General features: G+C 44.6%; 1 protein-coding gene across 8 annotated transcripts in view; it reads left to right on the plus strand.

Moving 5' to 3' along the window:
• LOC122371535 (titin homolog) overlaps nt 1-19,362 on the plus strand; it is a 100,820-nt gene that overhangs the window by 62,159 nt on the left and 19,299 nt on the right. For 4 of the 8 annotated variants that reach the window (XM_043347922.1, XM_043347917.1, XM_043347921.1 and 1 more), the window contains 2 exons: nt 3,263-3,310; nt 14,889-14,938. In XM_043347922.1, coding sequence (XP_043203857.1) covers nt 3,263-3,310; nt 14,889-14,938 — 98 coding nt within the window. Of the gene's footprint in view, nt 1-3,262; nt 3,311-4,641; nt 4,878-5,382; nt 5,461-6,820; nt 7,085-10,201; nt 10,394-10,983; nt 11,758-14,888; nt 14,939-19,362 lie in introns of those variants that run through there. The other 4 variants (XM_043347923.1, XM_043347918.1, XR_006254753.1 and 1 more) reach the window with 3 other exon arrangements.

The raw sequence follows: 19,362 nt of genomic DNA on the forward strand, positions 1-19,362 counted from the left end.
TGGACTCCTTGCCTCCAGAACTGCAGTTCTTTACGAGTATTGCGTTCTATAATGCTGTGAAATAGGGAGAGCATTAAAAATCCTCGTTTAGCATTAATTATCGACATGCTAAGACGGAAATCGTGTTCCATTTGAAAGGTTATGTGAAATGCTTGACGAAGGTTCGCCGCAAAATTTACAGCGTTGTCTTCTACGTTGACGAGGGAAAAGTATTTAATAAAACAAAATTTAACTGCAAATTGTCGAGAGAAAACTGCACATTTACGATAATGATTTCGCAGACGAGGGAGAGCAATATTTCACTGAACGCTTGCGTCAGGAAAAGTTATCTGGGAAGGGGAGTGGGTTTAATTCGGATAGGGATGGAAGGAACTTTGACAGACATTGACAGATTTACGGGACACGCAGTCAGGCTACGTCCATGCTGATGAATAAGATTGAATTCATCAAGTTGATTGAATGCGTAGTTGTATTAACCCGCGCCCTGCTGGGGGTCCTGGATTTCCACGCCCTGCTGGGGGGGGTGTTTGAACACCCCCCCCCCCTTGTAACTCGGCTCCTGGGCCACGTAGCGATACGCGGAAGGCGGCGTTCGAAAGAGCGTCAAAAATAATGACGAAATCACTTCGGTCAATTTTTTGGTCAGGTCAAAGGTCAGGTCACCAGAGGTCATTGAAGGCAAAATTTCGCCGATTTCCAGGTCGAATGTCGAAAATTTCCAAGAAGCCAACGCATAACTCGGGAACCAATAGAGCTACAGCGCCGCGGAAAAGCGCATTCGATAGCCCTATCAACGCCCTTTCTGAGCAATTCTCTCAGATTTGACCTAACGTCAACGGTTTTGCCTGCAGGGGGCAAAAACTGCAAAAATAGCCGATTTTTTCGAAAACAGTTTTTCTGCAATAACTTTTGACCCAAGCCTTGTACGAGCTTACTTTTACCGGCATCGTGTTCCTCTCGTCAAGACGCATCGAATGAATTATAACTTGACCTTGAAAGGTCAACTTGAAAATTTGACCTCAGGTCAAGGTCATGACCTGACCGGAAAGGGTCATGTTGCATATCAGTCGATCCGTATCGTCGAGCTGAACACATCTAAGGCGTTTTCATCGCTCTAGCATGCCTCTATCAAAAGTTATTTGCGAAAAAACTGTTAGATACCATTCGTGACCTAAGATGACCTCAGGGCATAAACAAGGGTCATGGACACCATTTTCAAGTTCAGTGTGTCTAAACCACTTGTAATTCGGTGTTTGGGAGTGTTTATAATGTCTTTCATCCAAAAGAGGCGCATTTCAATTTTCTCCCATTGACTTATAATGGGGAGGTCGCAAAATTGACCTGACCTTAGGTCATCGATATCAAAATTCTGAGATATACATTTCGTACATGCTATTGCTCTTAGCAATCGCTGAAAGTTTCAAAGCGATCGGTCACTCGGTGTAGCTATGACAGACATTGAAAGTTTTTATGAGGTGAGGTCACTTTAAGTGACCTGGTGACCTGACCTTGAATGACCTTGGTCTGAAATTTTCACAACATGTGTAGAATTGATGTATGATAAGGTGTACCAAAAACGGCGGCGCTCCGCGCCGCCGTTTTTGAAATATTCGCGAAAAACCACAAGGGGGGTGTTCAAACACCCCCCCCCCCCAGCAGGGCGCGGGTTAATTAAAGCTACGCAACTCCTCATAGCACCCGGGGTAGCCGAGCGATGAGAGAAAATGTTTGGATGATATTTGCTTTCTTCTTGACACGGTTTGACCAACTGAATACTAATTGATTGTATGTATAATATTTATAAATATGTGTGACACATACAAATCACGGTTCTTTGTTTTCAGGTTACATTTTCCTTTTCTCTTATCAATCCATTACGAGTTTAGTACAGTTTTTCACAGCTCTTTATTGTTTGAAACTCTTAAAACAGCCCCATTCACACTAATCAAAGATGTAATTTTTCCTTAATTCCACTTCTACGGCATTGTTAGAGCTTACGTATATAAAACAAACGTGAAGGAAATGGCTTATCATAGAGCTCTGGTATAACAAACCAGCAACATACATCAAATAAAAACCATCTTCATCTTGCCCTGTTTAAAATGTTCCGTCATGATGATAAACGTTTCCTATTTATTGCTGCTTTACTGGCATGTCGTAAGCCTGCAAGGCCGTATAAATTATGCAGGATTACAGGGTGGACCAAAAAGGATGGAAACATTTTAAACTCGTATAAAACATGTATCATTGCATGCATGTGACTGGGAATGATACCAAACAAGAGTACATTTCGTGGAAATTCATAACGGCATCACTCTCATATGCTTTCTTTCGTTTTCAGTCTCTCACAGCAGATGTTCGAAGTGACCACCTTCGCGAGACAGGCACAGAGCGGCCGGTCTGGCAGCTGCTGACACGGTATGGCTCACACAGCCTTGCTGATCGCTCTCTTCAGTTCAGAGGCTTTCTGGACCATCCTTGTAGACCTGGCCCTTGAGATGACCCCACAGTAAAACATCCATAGGGGTCAGGTCGGATGAGCAGGTAGGCCAGTTCCGACTGGCACCGCGGGATATCAGCCGGTCACCGAAGTGGTTTTCGATGCACTTGAGCGTTGTTTTTGCGATGTGAGGAGGCGCACCGTCTTGCTGGAACCACATAAGGTCTATGATGAGGCTGCCATGCTTCGTTTGGACTCGCTCTCAGAACTTCCTCAGCGCCGCCAGGTATGCGCTGTTGATTGACGGTCACGGTGTCGCCGCTCCCTTCCTCGAACCAAAGTGGACCCACGATTCCTTTTCCGCTGAGGGCACACCATTTCGGTGACCTTGCTGCTGTGCAGTGACTTCTTTATCATCTCATCTCAAGGGCCTGGTCTACAAGGAAGGTCTCTGTGACCTGAAGAGAGCGATCACCAAGACTGTGTGAGCCATACCAGCGAACATGTGTCTCCGGGCTATCGCGTCAGCCACCAGACTGGCCGCTCTGTGCCTGTCTCGCGAAGGCGGTCTCTTCGAACATTTGCTGTGAGAGACTGAAAACGAGAGAGAGCAGATGAGAGTGATGCCGTTATGAATTTCCACGAAATGTACTCTCGTTTGGTACCATTTCCGGTCACATGCATGCAATAATGCATGTTTTATGCGAGTTCAAAATGTTTCCATCCTTTTTGGTCCACCCTGTACTTACATCTGCATAGAAGTCCTTATTCTCGCGAGTTGCTGTGCGTTGTTCCTTTGTAGACGCTCTCCCTTATTTGCAGATGCTGCAGTGACGCACCAGGAAACTATAGAATCACATGAGATGACAGTTAAGTTTAGATATTGCACGGTGACCGATAGCTGTTAACGTTTACAGACCTAGGTGACAAATACAAAAATACAACGTGGCACACAGTTCCCTCATTTTCAAATAAAAAATTAGACAGTAGCTAGGTAAGGTACTTACCAACCATTACATTAAAGGTAGTGTGCCAGCTTTCTTGGACCGTATGGAGTTAATGGCCCAGATAAGGAGAACCGGATTTTTAGAACTTATCCATACCTTCAAAACTCATGGAAACGTCTTAAATTCTTCAAATTTTGAGTACCCCAGTGCGAAATTCGCCCCGACGGGTTGTCGGTCGTACCCCAACCACATTTCACACCACTATGAACAATAAATGCACACACTGAAATCGCTATTACCGATATGCTCATCCAATCAAGTTTCGATAAACCCGTTCATCATCATCTCCTGCGGTTTCGAACACGCCTGTTAGGTGGCTTCTGATGCTCGTCGAGGTCGGAATTTCCAAATACGCGTGGTGCGTCGGGCCGCGCGCGTCATTTTTTTTCCCAGCCGGAGCAATACACAGGGCGGCTCTGATTGGCTACCCGCTCCGGCCCGTGACGTCAGGACCCACAATGCATTGTGGTTGCTTAGCAACCAAGCTTAGCAACAGCGTTCGCATCCTACGGAGTCGCATCCGCAGTGGCGCGGGAACCGGGGGGGCAAGGGGGGGCTGAGCCCCCCCAGCTTTTCGGCTGGGGGGGCTCGTAATGTATTTGAGCCCCCCCAGCTGGAGGAATCGAAATCGGAAATCTACCAACATAATTTCATAGATTCATACATAGGCGTGGGAACCGGGGGAGGGGGCAGTGGGGAAGCTTGCCCCCACAACTCTGCGGCCGTGGGGGCGGTACACCACAACGTTTCATGAGGCCAGGAACCGTTGGGTAGCTTGTCCTCCCCAAATTAGGGGTTGTGGGTCACAAAGGAAGAAAGCATGTAAGTGAAAAATCCACCTATTTCACTGGCTCGGCAACTCATTTGGCAGATTAAAACCTTTACTCCAGGTTACCAAAATGGTAGTTTCTTCACTCAGCTGAGACGGAATACCTCACTTTTTGAAAATATTTTCGTGTTATTTTTTGTTGTTGAAAAGGCCAAGGTCTGAAAAATAAGTGGCCTAAAACCGGTGAGAAAACTAGATTTGGGGGTACCCTAGGTTGATCTCTATTATGGTTCAGCCCCCCCAGTCTGGAAGAAGTTCCCGCGCCACTGCGCATCCGATTTTGCTGGTCTGCTGCGTTGTGTTTGGTTTTCCTCCGATGGCCATCTCTGGTTCGGGCCAAGGCCCTATATACCAATTTCGGTAAAGGTTCGGTTCGGGCAAGGTATATAAAACACGTTCGGGTTCGTTTCGTTTCGGTTAATTTTCGGGTGAGTTTGAAGCGCTTGATATCAAATACCACTAACTGGCCAGATACAATGTTTGTTACGTTATTTTTTATGCAAAGAGGTGCTTACGCCGGGATTGCCGACTTTCTATCTTCGTTGATACCCATTTCAATTTCATTTCAAAATTCAAGCGGTCTTCCATACATGGGGCACAGGTGAGTGGATATGAAAAGTATTAATTTGTGTCCACTATTCATCATGTTTATTCATGACTGGATTTATATTATTTTCCATGGAATCTCAATCTGAGAAGCATAGTATTCCAGACAGGGCGCTCAGTTGATAGGTAGGTACTTCTCTCCCTTGCATGGAAAATACTTACTTACTTACTTACGATGTACGAGAATTTAGAAGTTGATAGGTAGGTACTTCTCTCCCTTGCATGGAAAATACTTACTTACTTACTTACGATGTACGAGAATTTAGAAGGCCACTTGGCCTTTAGGACTCTTACTTTATCGAGCTCCTAATCTGTGACTCTGCTTCAGTCGTTTGTGTGGATTGTGTAGTGAATGTGAGTCCAGTGAGCGTCGCGCTTTGCTTTGAGGGCGTTTACTGTGCAAAATGTGACGATTGATGCCGGTTGGCTGTTCCAGTCGTTTACAACCCTGACCCCAAAGGTTGAACGTTTACTTACAGTTGAACTTCCTCATTTTTCAGGATACATGTCTGAAAATGGCTAATATTAAGCTTTGCCCATGCAGCAAGGACAGCTTGACTATTTTCCGCAATCTTAGGGTAAGTAAAAGTTAGGTACATAAATTGGCCTCCTTTTGTCTGTTTTATCCATTCACTTTCCTTTAGATTAGGGGAGAAGACCCATATTGCGCCCGCTTAAGCGAAAACTTCTGTGCTTAACCCTATTAATGGTGGGCTTTCTGAAGGACGTCAACTGGTGGAGGAGGCCGATTCAGCCCCCCGTCAGATCTCGGGAACTAAATGACTGATGTTGATCATGGGACAAACACCATTCAATTCCTCTCAACGTAAACTTTTAGATTCATGCAAAAGAGTTGGAAAAAGTTGAAAAATAGGGTCTCAGAGGGCAAGCAATTATGAAAATTTCGCATTTTTCACCTAACCCGTATAATTGCAATAACTTTGATGTTTCTCATTCGATTTAGATGCAAACTTTAGGATATCTTTCTGTATACATGGCCATGGGTCCTTCATATATGTTGTGGGTTTTGTGAAATTTGAAAAGTCATAGGCGGTTTCAGCCATGTAAAATCAAGGTAAAAATGGGGTAAATATTTTTGAAGTATTTTGTTGAAAAAGAAACGTCTTATGAGCATAACTTAACGTCTGTAAGGTATTCACGTGATTGGAATACCATGTAGTTGCCCGTTTATGCTTAGCATAGGCGGAATAAGGTACACTGAAATGGGGGAATGACACCTCCCAATGTTCCTTCCCTGGGCCTGCCTATGCAGATACCTATATGCCTATGCAGCATAGTACATGCTTGTGCCATGTAGCCTACTGTCATGCAAGTGCAACAACAGGGCCATTGATCATCGATGCAAACCTGAGGAACTCTCATCGGCAAATGTAAGAAAATTCGAAGTTGGGCGAAAAATACCCTCGAGAAACCAGCCTTGGACACGTCCCTGCACAAGCTAGGACCTCAAAATTTTGGTACAATGTCACCAATAATCCTGTCCTTGGACAGGATATGCTTATTATAGTGTTGAGAACAGTCTGAAAGTTTCAAGCGGCCAGCTCAATTCGTTTTGGAGATATCCACGTAAACCCAGACCCCATTGCTGGTCAGTGGAGCCCTTCCGAAAATTAGCCGTGGAGCCGCTGATGTTCAAGATAGAACCACTATTTTGACAGGATATATATGCTATCAGTATGAAATACGTTTAAGTAATGCTCAGAAAATTGCATGTACCTAGCTCAATTCGTTTTGTAGATATGCACGAAAGACTTGAACACCGCCCATCGTCGCTCAGTGGAGATCCTCCCGAAAATGGACCCTGACACACTCCCGTTCAACAAATCGACGCTATTTTCGGCTTTTCTTCGGCTTTTTACTCCCACGTTCTTACCAGTTACCACATACCTCATCCTATCGTAATCCTTTGCTTGTCAGGAGCTGCTTCCTACGAACTACGACTACCGCGAACTACCGCGACTACGAACTACGAACTACGACTACGACTACGACTACGACTTCCGAAGGAGAGGGATGTATCGACGGCGACCAGGGACCGTCTTCTGGAGCATTCCGGATGGGCTACTCGGCTGAGCAGGCGCGAGACGAGCTCATCTCAGCTCTGCAGGAGGAGGCCGGAGACGATTTCTACCGCATCGCAGCGGACCGCGCCCACTGTCCTGATGTTGGCTATTGTCACCGGTAAGGATGGCGGATTTATGTTGTATATTTTCATTAACCCTCGCCCGTTGATGCAACCAAGATGCAACCCCCCAAGGTTTTCGCAAATAACGTAATTGGCATACCCTCTGGGGCAATCTTTCCGCACCTAAATCCTGAAAATCCTGAAAAGTTCAAGTTCCAGTCTTTTCAGACCAGGTCACAAAAACCGGTACAAGGTCAGGGGAAAATTGGACTAGTTTAGCGGCAACTGAATGACAGTGTTATTCGTTGATAGCGTGGGCGCTATGGCACGTAGCGCTACCAAATTTCGGACACAACTTGGGGAATCTATTTGACACATGACCTGGGAGTTTTAGATTCCAGTGACCTGAGGTCAGGTTACAAGGTCACAAAAACCGGTGCATAGTCAAAACCACTAAAAATGCACTATTTTGTTCATGGAAAGTAGAGTTCTTCGTCGATTTGATTCAAACCTGCAGGATATGCTTAGGTCACCGAATGCCATCATATGCACCCGTTTTTTAAATTCGGTTGACCTGAAGTCATCTAGAGGTCATGACAATTTTTAAGGAAATTTGCCCGAATGTGTAAAGATAAGAGATTTGTGCTTTCTTTTAACGTTTTTGTGTTGTACTACCTTGACTTACATCTACGTTTGCAAGCTGCAAGAACGCTTGGGTCGGGTCAACTGAGGTCAACTAAGGTCAAACTACGCTTTTGCTAATAACTTGGCACACGATGAGGCTAGAGCTTTAAAAACGGTGTCGTTGTGTTCCTTGTGATCAGCTGGTTTGAATGTCGATGTGCGATATGATGCATTTTGATTAAGTTAAACGTAATTAATTACTTTTAAGTTCACTTAATTTTTAAGAAAATTTGAAGTTAACTTAAATTGGGAACAAAGTAGATCATTTGATGCGCACGGACGTCCTGAGTTCACTTGTGCTTCTATTTTTGCTCCGTCGTTACTAGGTAAAAAGTTATAAGCGAAAAAAAAAACGTTTGACATGTTTTAGCGAAATTATTGCACTTATACCCCCAAAAACCCACATGATGACGTCATATAACCCAAAAGCAACGTCACAGTGCTGCCCAAGAGCAAACAAGGTCTCAAGGTACTCAAAGTTAATCGTATATGAAGTCACTCATTGTATCTTAGGCAATGCCGACGCGTTTTAGTGTAAAAATAAGGGAGCTGATTCCCCCCCCCCAATTGACTTATAATGGGGTGGTTAAGAAATTGGCCTGACCTTAAGTCATCGATATCGAAATTCAAAGCAAACTGACGCTAGGCCAAAGCAAACACAATAGTGGCTATTCCACGTCTCTTTCTTTATTAGAACAAAAGGTACAGCAAAAAAGGAAAATTATTGTCGTGTGTTCAACGGGTGACCTCGGATGACCTTTCAGCGGGTCGCTGATGCAAAGCTGCACCAGTGCCATGAATAATAGCCTAACTCAACATGATTCAAAAGTATTTGAACCGGTCAGATGCGTTTCGGTGGTAGCCAATATTTCTGCCATTGACTTATTAAGGGCATGTCACAAAAATGACCTGACCTGAGGTCAACGCAGGCCGAAAGTCACCTTTTTATTATCGCATATGAATGAAAATTGATAAGGCTTTAATCGTCTTCAGACGAAATTGCAACTTTCAGTGGGGAAAATATCAAGGTCACTCTTCGAAGAAAAGGTCAAGAGGACACGTGATTAACTTTTTCAAAAGTTAAAGTTCCGAAATAGCCAAAATGTTTGTTGGTTAATTGCGAGTTGAACTAAATAAAGTTTTAATCATAGAAAACCAATAGTTTCTGAGTTATAAGCCGCTAAACGTAGGGTCGCAGCGTGACCTCCAGGAATTGCCCGAGGCTATATCCCGGAAGCAGTTGTTCGAAGAAAAAAATGATTGCCTTAGCTGGCTTCCCCGCCCATCACAACCCATTCGACCAATTTTAACCCGCGCCGTGCTGGGGAGGGGGGGGGGCGTTTTTACGCCCCCCCCCCTCAGGTTTTTCTCGAATTGCGCACCGCTGTTTTTGGTACACCTGTTCATTCCTCCTTTCCGCACATGTTTGGAAAATTTCAGACCCGGGTCGTTCAAGGTCAGGTCACCAGGTCACGTCAAGTGACCTTACCTCAGAAAAAGTTCAAAGGTACACCGATTTTATACCTATAGATATATAATCTATAGCTACACTATTATATAACTATAGCTACACCGATTGAACGATCACTTTGAACCTTTCACCTTGAACATTTCAACCTTTTTTGGCTATATTTTGATAGAGACGTACTAGAGCGGTGAAAACACGTCAGTTGTGTTCAGCTCGACGATACGGATCGACTGATATGCAGCATGACCCCTTTTCGGTCAGGTCATGACCTTGACCTGAGGTCAAATTTTCAAAATGACCTTTAAGATCAACAAATTGTTAATTCGACGCGTCTCGACGCGAGGAACACGATGCTGGCAGGAGAATTGTCGTGGCTCTTTTGAGCCAAAAGTTCTTGCCGAAAAGCTCTTCGTAAAAACTGTTATTTTTTAGTTTTTGCCCTCTGGAGGCTAAACCGTTGACCTGAGGTCAAATCTGAGGATATATATTAGCGAAAGAGCGTTAAGAGAGCTATCGAATGCACTTTTCCGCGGCGCTGTAGCTCTATCGGTTCTCGAGTTAGCCGTTGACAGTTTCCAAAATGTTGAAATAGCCAGCATTTTTCCTTTGGTGACCTATGGTGACCTGACCTTAAAAATGACTGAAGTGTTTTCTTCCTTATTTTTGGCGCTCTTTCGATTGCCGCTAACCGCGTGTCGCTACGTGACCCAGGAGCCGAGCCGAGTTAGACGGGGGGGGGGGGCTTGAAAACGCCCCCCCCCCTCCCAGCACTCGGCGGAATGTTCAGGCCACCAGCACGGCGCGGGCTAAGCAAAAAATAAAATATGAGGGTGTACGGCTTTGGTCGATCTATCGTGGAATGCACCTTTTCTTAAATGTTTTCGGAACACCGGTTAAATTTTGCTCCGTCACTTCCGCCTCCGTCGCCTAAACTGTTCGTAGTTCATAAGTAGCTACCCGACCATTCCCAATCAACAAGTAACACATACCATCAGTCTAACCACAATTCCTTTAATTACAGGTTGTACCGGACAGAATTCAAGAAAGTCTTTGGCGAGCTGTCCGGAGAGAAAATGCTGGACGGCCTTCGCTGCCTCGTAGAGCAGTACGACGGAACATCGGGCGGTCGTGCTGCTCTGGAGGTGGACGATCACAGGCATGAAATGCCGTTCACAGGCATTTCAAGAAATGTGTTGTGAAATCGAGTAAATTGGTAAGTTATTGAAAATCATCGATGGTACATTGTTCGTCAGACACATACTTCTTAGCCCCCCTAGCGGGTCGCGGGTTAAGGTACACTGAATACTTGAGATACCTGAATACTTGAGATACACTGAATAGTTGAGATACCTGTGACCAGGGCTGCGGAGTCGGAGTCGGAGTCGGAGTCGGAGTCGGTCGGAGTCGACAGTTGTGACCGGAGTCGGAGTCGGAGTCGGAGTCGATTTTAGAAACCCGAGCCGGAGTCGGAGTCGGAGTCACCGAAAATCTGTCGACTCCGCAGCCCTGCTAGGTCTGCGGAGTCGGAGTCGGGAGTTGGAGTCGGTCGGAGTCGACAATTCTGCCCGGAGTCGGAGTCGGAGTCGGAGCTGGTTTTTTAAAGCCGGAGTCGGAGTCGGAGTCGGAGTCGCCGAAAATCCATCGACTCCGCAGCCCTGCCTGTGACCTTTGGTAATGGAGATATAACCTCGTTCTCGAGGCCATGTTCTGGCCCAAATGATCTATTTGTACTATCTTGCGCGGTGGTGGTGTTTGGACCGCTCGTGTAGTGTGTTTTCATAGTCATGGTCCTCCTGTTGACAGGTCTTACAGCACCCGGCGGGTTTTTGGCCTCAATGAGGCAAGATCCGCGGGAACCGAGCAGCACGAGCCAGCCAAGCACGAGCCGAAGTGACGCATCTGGTGATCAGCAACCTGACCCGGCGAGCGAGGAGAAGGCGGGCACCAACCTGGGCGACGGACAGCTGAACTGATCGCTCGGTGCCAGGCTCTGTGTGAGTCATGGCAAGCTGACCTCATGCGTGCACCAGAGCTGTACGGCCCCGCACTGGGCACGGCCACGTTCATTAGCCGCTACGAGTGCATGAAAACGGACAATTCGCGGGTATCAAGTTTGCACCAGTTTGGCACTGGTTGCAGCGCTGTCCCTGCAAGCTCCTTTAAAAGCTCCGTGATGATAGGCGTCCAGCCGACAGCAGTGGCTCGCAGGAAGGTCCCAGTTGGTGGCAAGCGGCGTGTTTCCACCGGGAGACCCAAAAAAGACGCCGCCGCTGGCGACCACGGTGCCTACGCCGTGCCAACGAAGGTCGCGAAGCAATCACTCTGTTCTCAGGTGGTGCCCCCAGCGCGAGCCCCACACAACCTGGCAGAGTGTGTGGCTCGAAACGTGTCTGTGGGTCGAACCCATAGTGCCTAATGTGTTCAGGATGGCAGTTAGGATGTAATCCTCAATGCGGATCGACAGTGGAAGCTTTAAACGCGTCGATGATAACGGTCTGGCGGAATGCGAGCAGTGGTTGCCAGATGGTACTCGCATGTGTAAATACATGTTCCAGTGGTTCTGGTGCTGCTGAGACAGTGTATGAATGCCAGGAAGGCGATCCGACTGGCGCGGCGGTCAAAAGCTAATTGTTGGCGTGCGACACCCATATTCGTTAAATGTTTCAGCGTGATTGTTTTTAAACTTAATTAAGCTATAACCACGAACTACAAAGCTGTTTTCTTAGGTACTCCAAATCTCATATCTTCAAAGTGGAATATTTACTCCAACATGTCTGGGTGTAAAAGAGATGCAGTCTCCCCCCCCCCCCCCGATGGGAAGCAGCGGAGGGCATCTGTTTTCCAAACGTGTGTTTTATGCAGACCGTTGGAGTCCGAAAGGCAGGCTCCGCTGCGTCTATCAAGTTCGCATTAGATATGATCAAAAAAAGCATGGAAAGTAAAGTCAAATATCGTATATCTCGCGAGAAATATTTCCGCTGTTACAACATGCTAAATACGCATCAAACAATACGCTTCATACTTATCTCAATCAAAGAATATACTTTCGTTCACCCACCATTACGCCGGTTAGAATACACATTGTGCCACCGTGTATTTATAGTCACCGTGCATCGCGCATCCTCGTTACACAGCGGCATCAACTCAACGGCAATTGATTTGAAATCTCCGGAATCGAAAGCGCTCTCCGGCATCCCTGTGTGACATCTTCTCGGTCTGACGTCACGGGCCGGAGCGGGTAGCCAATCAGAGCCGCCCTGTGTATTGCTCCGGCTGGGAAAAAAAATGACGCGGGCCGCGCGCTCTGACTTCGGCCAAGAAAAATGCGTCAGCTGATCATTGTCATTTCTGCCACTTGCGTGTGGTGAAATGGGGTCATAACTTATAAGACGGCTTTTTCATATCAATTATTTTACATAAAATCATATTTCAAACCATAAATAATGTTCGACAGCCAAATAAAAGAAACAATACAATACAAGCTTACAGTTTAAGGCTCGACATTGTGTTGTCTACGATTAGACAGCTGATAACTCATTCCCGTACGTCGTATGGTCGTAACACTATAATGACCTTTGCTTATTGTCACAAGTGCGCCGCATTCGCGATTGTTGCCCGACGCCTGTTTGCAGGTGAGCCCACTACAGTTGTTATACGTATCTAAAAACCGAAAAACTTTTAGGCGAAAAAGGCACTATTCCAGGCCCATTTTTGATTTTTTTTTGCGATATTAGGTAAAAACAGAAGCTTCTTATCCTAGGAAAAATAAAATGGGAAATCTTTCAAAGGTGGCACACTACCTTTAATCTCATTTCACCTAATTTACATCTAACATTTATCACTTACAAATAACCTATTATGACTTTTTTATTTGCAAATAAGAATTTTCAAACTTTTCGTTCGTTTTTTTCGTTTTTTCACCTTTTTCCTGTTTTAGTTTATGAAGAGTTCATTCCGAGACTACCTTGTATTCTTATGTAGATAGAAGTAAAATGTGATGTCGCTATACCTTTGTGACTTTAATAGTGTCCTAATAGAGGCAGGCCCATGTCACTCCACTTTTGATGACATCATAAGGGGGCCTCAGTACAATTAATGGCGCGGTGCGCCACAATCGCTCCCAAGCTATTGGCCAACAGCTGCCATTTTTGAAAATATTATTTTGAAATAAAGTTTCAAGTAATGAAAATATTGTAATAAAGTTGTAACTTAAATCTATACCATATCTAAAAACTCACTGAAAAATGATTTATCCATAGTAAAAATATAAGCTCGGTGCGTTTTTACGTTGCTTTCGTGCTGCTGCAGAGGGTTTTTAAATCGTCTATATCTTCAAAACCGGCCATTTCTTAGCATATTGCTGCTCTTTTTTGTCGCTGGAAAATTAGTTGGGCTTTCCATTGACATCAACGGCTGAGCGGTATGTGTAGAGTGCCATCAATAATCTTCAAATGAAGTTAGTCATTTTTACGTTGCAAAGGAATGGAGTACCCCTTGCGAGCATCAGGGGTGACGTCACTCAGGATCTGTCTCTGATTGGTCGGCGAGGGAGTGACTGTACCTTCTATAGATGGCCTTGAATAGAGGCATAAATGGTAAGTGATGCAACAACAAAACGTCCGCAAGCATCTGAACGGGCCAACCCTGTAAATTTCTTTACATTGTTTACAAAAGCACGGCCCAGTAAATAAATCCATTTCGATGACTAACAACGTTCAGCAGAATATGTGCATAAGTATCTGGCGATGTATAAGCGCACTGCTGAATATAAACCAATTTGTGGCTGATAATCAAAAAATCAGTTTGCAATACGCATTCACTTTCACGTGCATCTACAGAACTTAGCAATATGTACAAATCGTTGGAAAGTAATGAGGCGCATAACATTACAGGACTGAGCTTAAAAAAATATTGGCTCGCATTGTTTTGCATGAAGCACAGGTGCATTGCGTGCGCGGAGACCCAGCACAGAAAATGCAAATGTTCAAGCGTTTGCCGGAGTTTGTGGCGCATGAACCTAATAATATACTCGTAACAAGGCAGATTCGCATTGCCAAAATTTCCCTTAGATGGCCTAAGTAGCGTCGAATCGATGCGATTACTTTCTACGGGAACAATTTATTTTATTTGTCCCGTACGAAAGTCACATATTTGGTTGTCCAAAATTTACTCTGACAATAATTATTGTAAAATACTTCCAATGAGACAGCAACTGATTCATTCTCTAGTAGGTAACTACTACATTTCGCAAAGAGTTGTGACTGTTCGTGAGCATATATTCCACATCGCAAATACCAACAGAGTGGCATCATGTCTGTCAAATAAATACCTAAGCGCCGCCTATCCTTTGATACAATTTTGGTTGTTATTTGCATTCTTTGGTATGTATGTAAATCTCTACAAGACGTCACCGTAATAAAGTGTGCCAAGTCAATGAATGTTATAGCGTGAATCTCTATAGTCGTAGGAAAGCCGTATATTTCTAAAGGTATTCTGATGCGAGAAGAATTTTAGTGCGGATGATTTAAAGGCCAACGATAACATACAAACCAGTAAAAGTCATCCAAATAGGTTCCAAACAAACACAGCTAGCTGGAAAAAGCGACCATCATAGCCAGTATTAGTGCATGATCAGTTCAGCAAACAGGTCTTCCAGACGAGGGTAGTTCAGTCAGTGACTGAAAATTCACAGCCAGTCTGATCCACAGGTGGTTCCCAGTCGGAGAACGAGGATGGCGCCGAATCTCCGCACGTGCCGGTGAGTTCAGATGATGCTTATAGTTTTTTTTTTTTTTTAAAGGGCTCTGGCTTCAGTCATGTTTTTCGAATAAACACGTGTTTTAGCCAGCAAAACGGGCAAAAACTGAACCTGAGAAAATCGAAGGTCGACTAGTTTTATGTTATTTCTTCCCGATGATTTCCATACGTGCGTTTTGGGGCTAGATATTAGAACAGTGGTGATGTCATGCTGTTGAACTTGCACTGCAATGTAATGCATAGCATAGCTACCAAGGACAGAACCACTTAGTCGATTCTAGCCTCGGTAACAATGAAAACGAAGTTTTTCTCAATTTCGTTGACACTTTGGGCCATTGTACGGACATTGGGTGCCAGCTGCCACCGTGACGCCATCAAAGTATGCTCATTTTTGAATGCACAATATTCATGGATTAATCGAGCATAACTTGAAATGGAATATTTTTGCGGTTGTAAATTCTTGGTCAGATGCTGAAGCTGCAGAACTGACGAGAGAGCTTCGATAATGAGCTTGGAGCCAGAACCCTTCTGAAAAAAAACTATAGCTAGGTTGTTTAGAATAATGTTTAGGGTCTTTCTTTAGGGCTAACCACCGCCGGACCTATCAGCTTCCTCATCCGCAACGGCAGAGGGTTTTCGACCTCCCTTGACTTTTTACCACGAATTGGGTTAATTTTCCGACGAAACGAGCGTGTTCACCGTTACGAGGGGAACGATTGGCGCCCAATTTTAGGCTCTCAAGTAAACCGGTTACCTCAATAACATGACAACCTGAGGTCAAACACATCGGGACGAGATCATAGAGACCATAGAGAGACTCAGTATCTAATCAAAATACAAATCGACATGTGTACACCGTGCACTCAGCCTCGCAAACGGTCACCTCGCCCCACGAGAGAGCCAATGCCCCTGAGGAGCTACTCACGTCGGATGAACGTGGCCGTCCAGCACGGATCACGGAAATTGAGGCGCTGAGGAGATGGGATTTGTTGGTCCGAGGACAAATCGGAGGGATCGAAGAGATAAATATGTGTATAGTGTATACTAGTACTACATCATGTCATTGTCACCTGTTAGTAGCCTTCAACGCTAGTGCAAGAAAACAACTCAATGCAAATTATCAAACATTGTTCGGCATTGCGAAAGGGCTGGCGCGAATCGCGAAATCTATTACATATATATGTCAACTTTATTGTAAAGAATCGTAGCTGCCCAAAGTGATGTGAATTCAAGGAAAGTTGAGCTCTCATGACCCCGCTTACTGCATTGTACATACATGTGAACAGCGCCAAACATCTGCTTTGTTAGGCATCCTTTCTATTATGTAGTTTACGATACATTATTGATAAGATGAGAGGCCCTATTGTACGTTCATGAGCGGTATCAGATGTTTGAATTATTACAATCGCGTGAACAAGATGTAATTAATGTTGATTTGTGTTTGTATTGTTATATGTATGGATAGTATTCCACAGCAAATTTGAAAACGCAACGTAATGACGCAACGTAGCCTTGTAATCCAACATCATCACCTTTATTTGAGTGATTCAATATACCTAATCCGCGATAGAGGCATGAGCAGCTTGGGCCCAACATTTTTGAATTAATGTCATTCCTTGGCAGGGTTGTATACCAATCAAGTCGATTGAATTGATTGATTTGTTTCAACGCGTATTTTGAGTTGATTGGATTGAGTCGATTGACTTTTCGAGATGACTGGTTGACTGACTCGTTTGACTTTAGCGACTGGTTGACTGATTTGATTCCCGAAAATTAGAGTGACTCGTATGATTGAGTCGATTGAATGGAAAGTTCAAATAAGGTTTAGTTGACGAAAAATAATGACACCAATTGATGACATCAAAGATCACAAAACTACACTGAAAACTGCTTGTCATCACAACTGCAATATGGGGTAGATGGCCAAATAAAGAACAGGGCCTAAACATGAACAGCCAACTTTGACTTTCAACTGCAATAACTGCTCCAATCCTGGTGATAGAACCTGGGGATGCACCTACCTACCTTTCTGCACTCAGCAGGAAACTTTTTTTTTTAATCCAGATGATAAAGTGCAAGGCCCTATATACTAATAAAGTGTGATTAATCAATAATTCACATCTCCACATCTCCTCAGAAACAACCCACTGAACTCTATAAATATCTGAAACCCCTACAAAAATAACTGAAACAAAAGCGCCGTTTTCGTCTCGCTAATTACGTTTACGTAAGTACTCGTACCTAATTAACAGCTAATTTGCTGCATTGCTTAATTTGCAGCAGAACGTTTGTTGATCCTTTTCTCCTGAGAGCCTAAGCATAACATATTTAATATATTTCATTTTCCTTAAAATATTACCGAATATTATTAAGTGGTTTTATTTCTAATGAAATAATAATTAAAACGAAATTGGCGTTGTACAACCGATTTATTTTATGATGACCTACCATACTACATGATAATCAATGACGTCATCTTACCAAAAAATCAAAAGACGTAGAATAAAGATTTATAAAAGCTTAGCATACTTATTGGCAAAACGTTTTCTCTATTTCGCAGTCGCACCGCGCCGTTTTCGCGTTTTAATTTTCCTTGTTCCTACCTCCTACTTCCTTTGTCCTTAACTTATCCTATGGTTCCAGAGTCCCTGTCCTCTCCATTTCCTTTTAAATATATTTTCAATCCTCATCCCTATCCACCAGTCCTAACAGTTTCAAATTGTATTGCAATAAAATATTTTGAATTCTTCACATATAACCTATCTACCTTCGTTGGTGCTGTTGGTAGCTTGGTAGCCAGTGACACATCTAGGCAGGTAAGTAAGTGCCTAACCTGCTTTCCTGCTGTCTTCATAAAGCATACCTAATGAATTTGTCAAATTTGTAGCACATTTTCAACACTTTCATATGGTGTCAGTGTGGCATGAAACCTAGCTAGGTTCATTATGTTCAGGGTTCATTTCAGAAGAGCTCCGCATAACTCACATAAGAGACAGACAGGGGCTTTACATGGGGTAGATGGCCTGATGACTTAGCTGGAATATGGCCAAAATTAAATTGACAACTTTTAGGTGAAAGGTGGTGATTTGGGTTAAGGGGCGAGTCAACTGCTGGGTTATTTTGCACCCATTAAATGAAACTTCTGCTCCAATTCTACCCATTGAACCTCAATATTGAATATCAATATCAATACCACCTGTCCATCACTAGGTATCCATCCTTATTACATAGAAACTTTGAATGGCATGGCAATTTATAATTTTAAATGACAATATTTTTATGTTTCTTCTGTAGGTAGGTAGGTAGGTAGGTAGGCACACCAGACTGCTATGGACACTTTTCCAAGTTGGTGGGGCAAAACAAACCTAATGTATGTCTTGGTTTGAGTCGTTTGATTGAGTTGATTGATTCCTTTCATTGTCGCGTTTGAGTCGATTGAATCAATTCCCGAAAACTGCTCTGACTTGATTGATTTGATTGGTTTCCCAAATTTGTCGTGATTGAATTGATTGCTATTGATTGAGTCGTATACAACCCTGTTCCTTGGCCACCGACAAAGACCAGCCCATAGTGGACAGATATACAGGGTGTCCGGAAAGCCCTGGCGCTTCTCTTATATGCCGTCTAACGAGCGCTGTGATTGGTGGACGATCAGCCAATCACCGCAGGCGTGACCCCTCACTGACCGGTCAGCCGTGGGCCGTGTAAATTTGACCTTGAAATTGCGTTCAGTCATGGAAAAACAGACGAAGAGGCAACTTGTCGCTGGCTGTCTGCGCGCGGCGGCCGGGTCCGGCATGACCGAGGCGCAAGTCGCAGCACGATGTGGCGTTTCTCGGCGAACGGTTCAGCGGGTGAAAGCCAAGATCCGACGTGGGGATTCTTTAGAAGATGCCCCCAGATCGGGAAGGCCCCGGTCGGTCAGAACTGCCAAGAACGTGGCTGCGGTGTCAGCGGCAATCGAAGAGAATCCGCGGCAGCCGATCAGAAAACTGGCAAAGAAGTTCGGCTTTCCGAAGTCATCCATGCACGAACTGATTCACCAAGATTTGGGGATGAAGTCCAGGGTGATCCAGAACAGGCCGCGTCTAACCGAGGTCACGCGTCTTCGCCGTCTGGAGAAAAGCAAGTTGCTCTTGAACTTCTTAAAGAGCCCAGTGACCTCCAGCTTCGTTCGGATCTTTTCCGATGAGAAGCTGTTCCACGTCGACGCTCAGATCAACCGAAGGAACTCTCGCTACTTGTCCGACAAGCCTGTTGACGAAGTGGATCCCCGGATTCGGTTCAACCCAGTCAACAAGCACCCGCAGAAGGTGATGGTCCTGGGGGTCATCGGATCGGACGGGCAGAAATGTCCCACTCCCATCATCTTCGTTGATGCCAACGAAAAGATCAACAGGCTGGTCTACGAGGAGCTCCTGGACA

Source organism: Amphibalanus amphitrite, unplaced genomic scaffold (genome assembly GCF_019059575.1).
Source record: "Amphibalanus amphitrite isolate SeventyFive unplaced genomic scaffold, NRLGWU_Aamphi_draft 001255F_arrow, whole genome shotgun sequence".
Taxonomy (NCBI): Eukaryota; Metazoa; Arthropoda; class Thecostraca; order Balanomorpha; family Balanidae; genus Amphibalanus; species Amphibalanus amphitrite.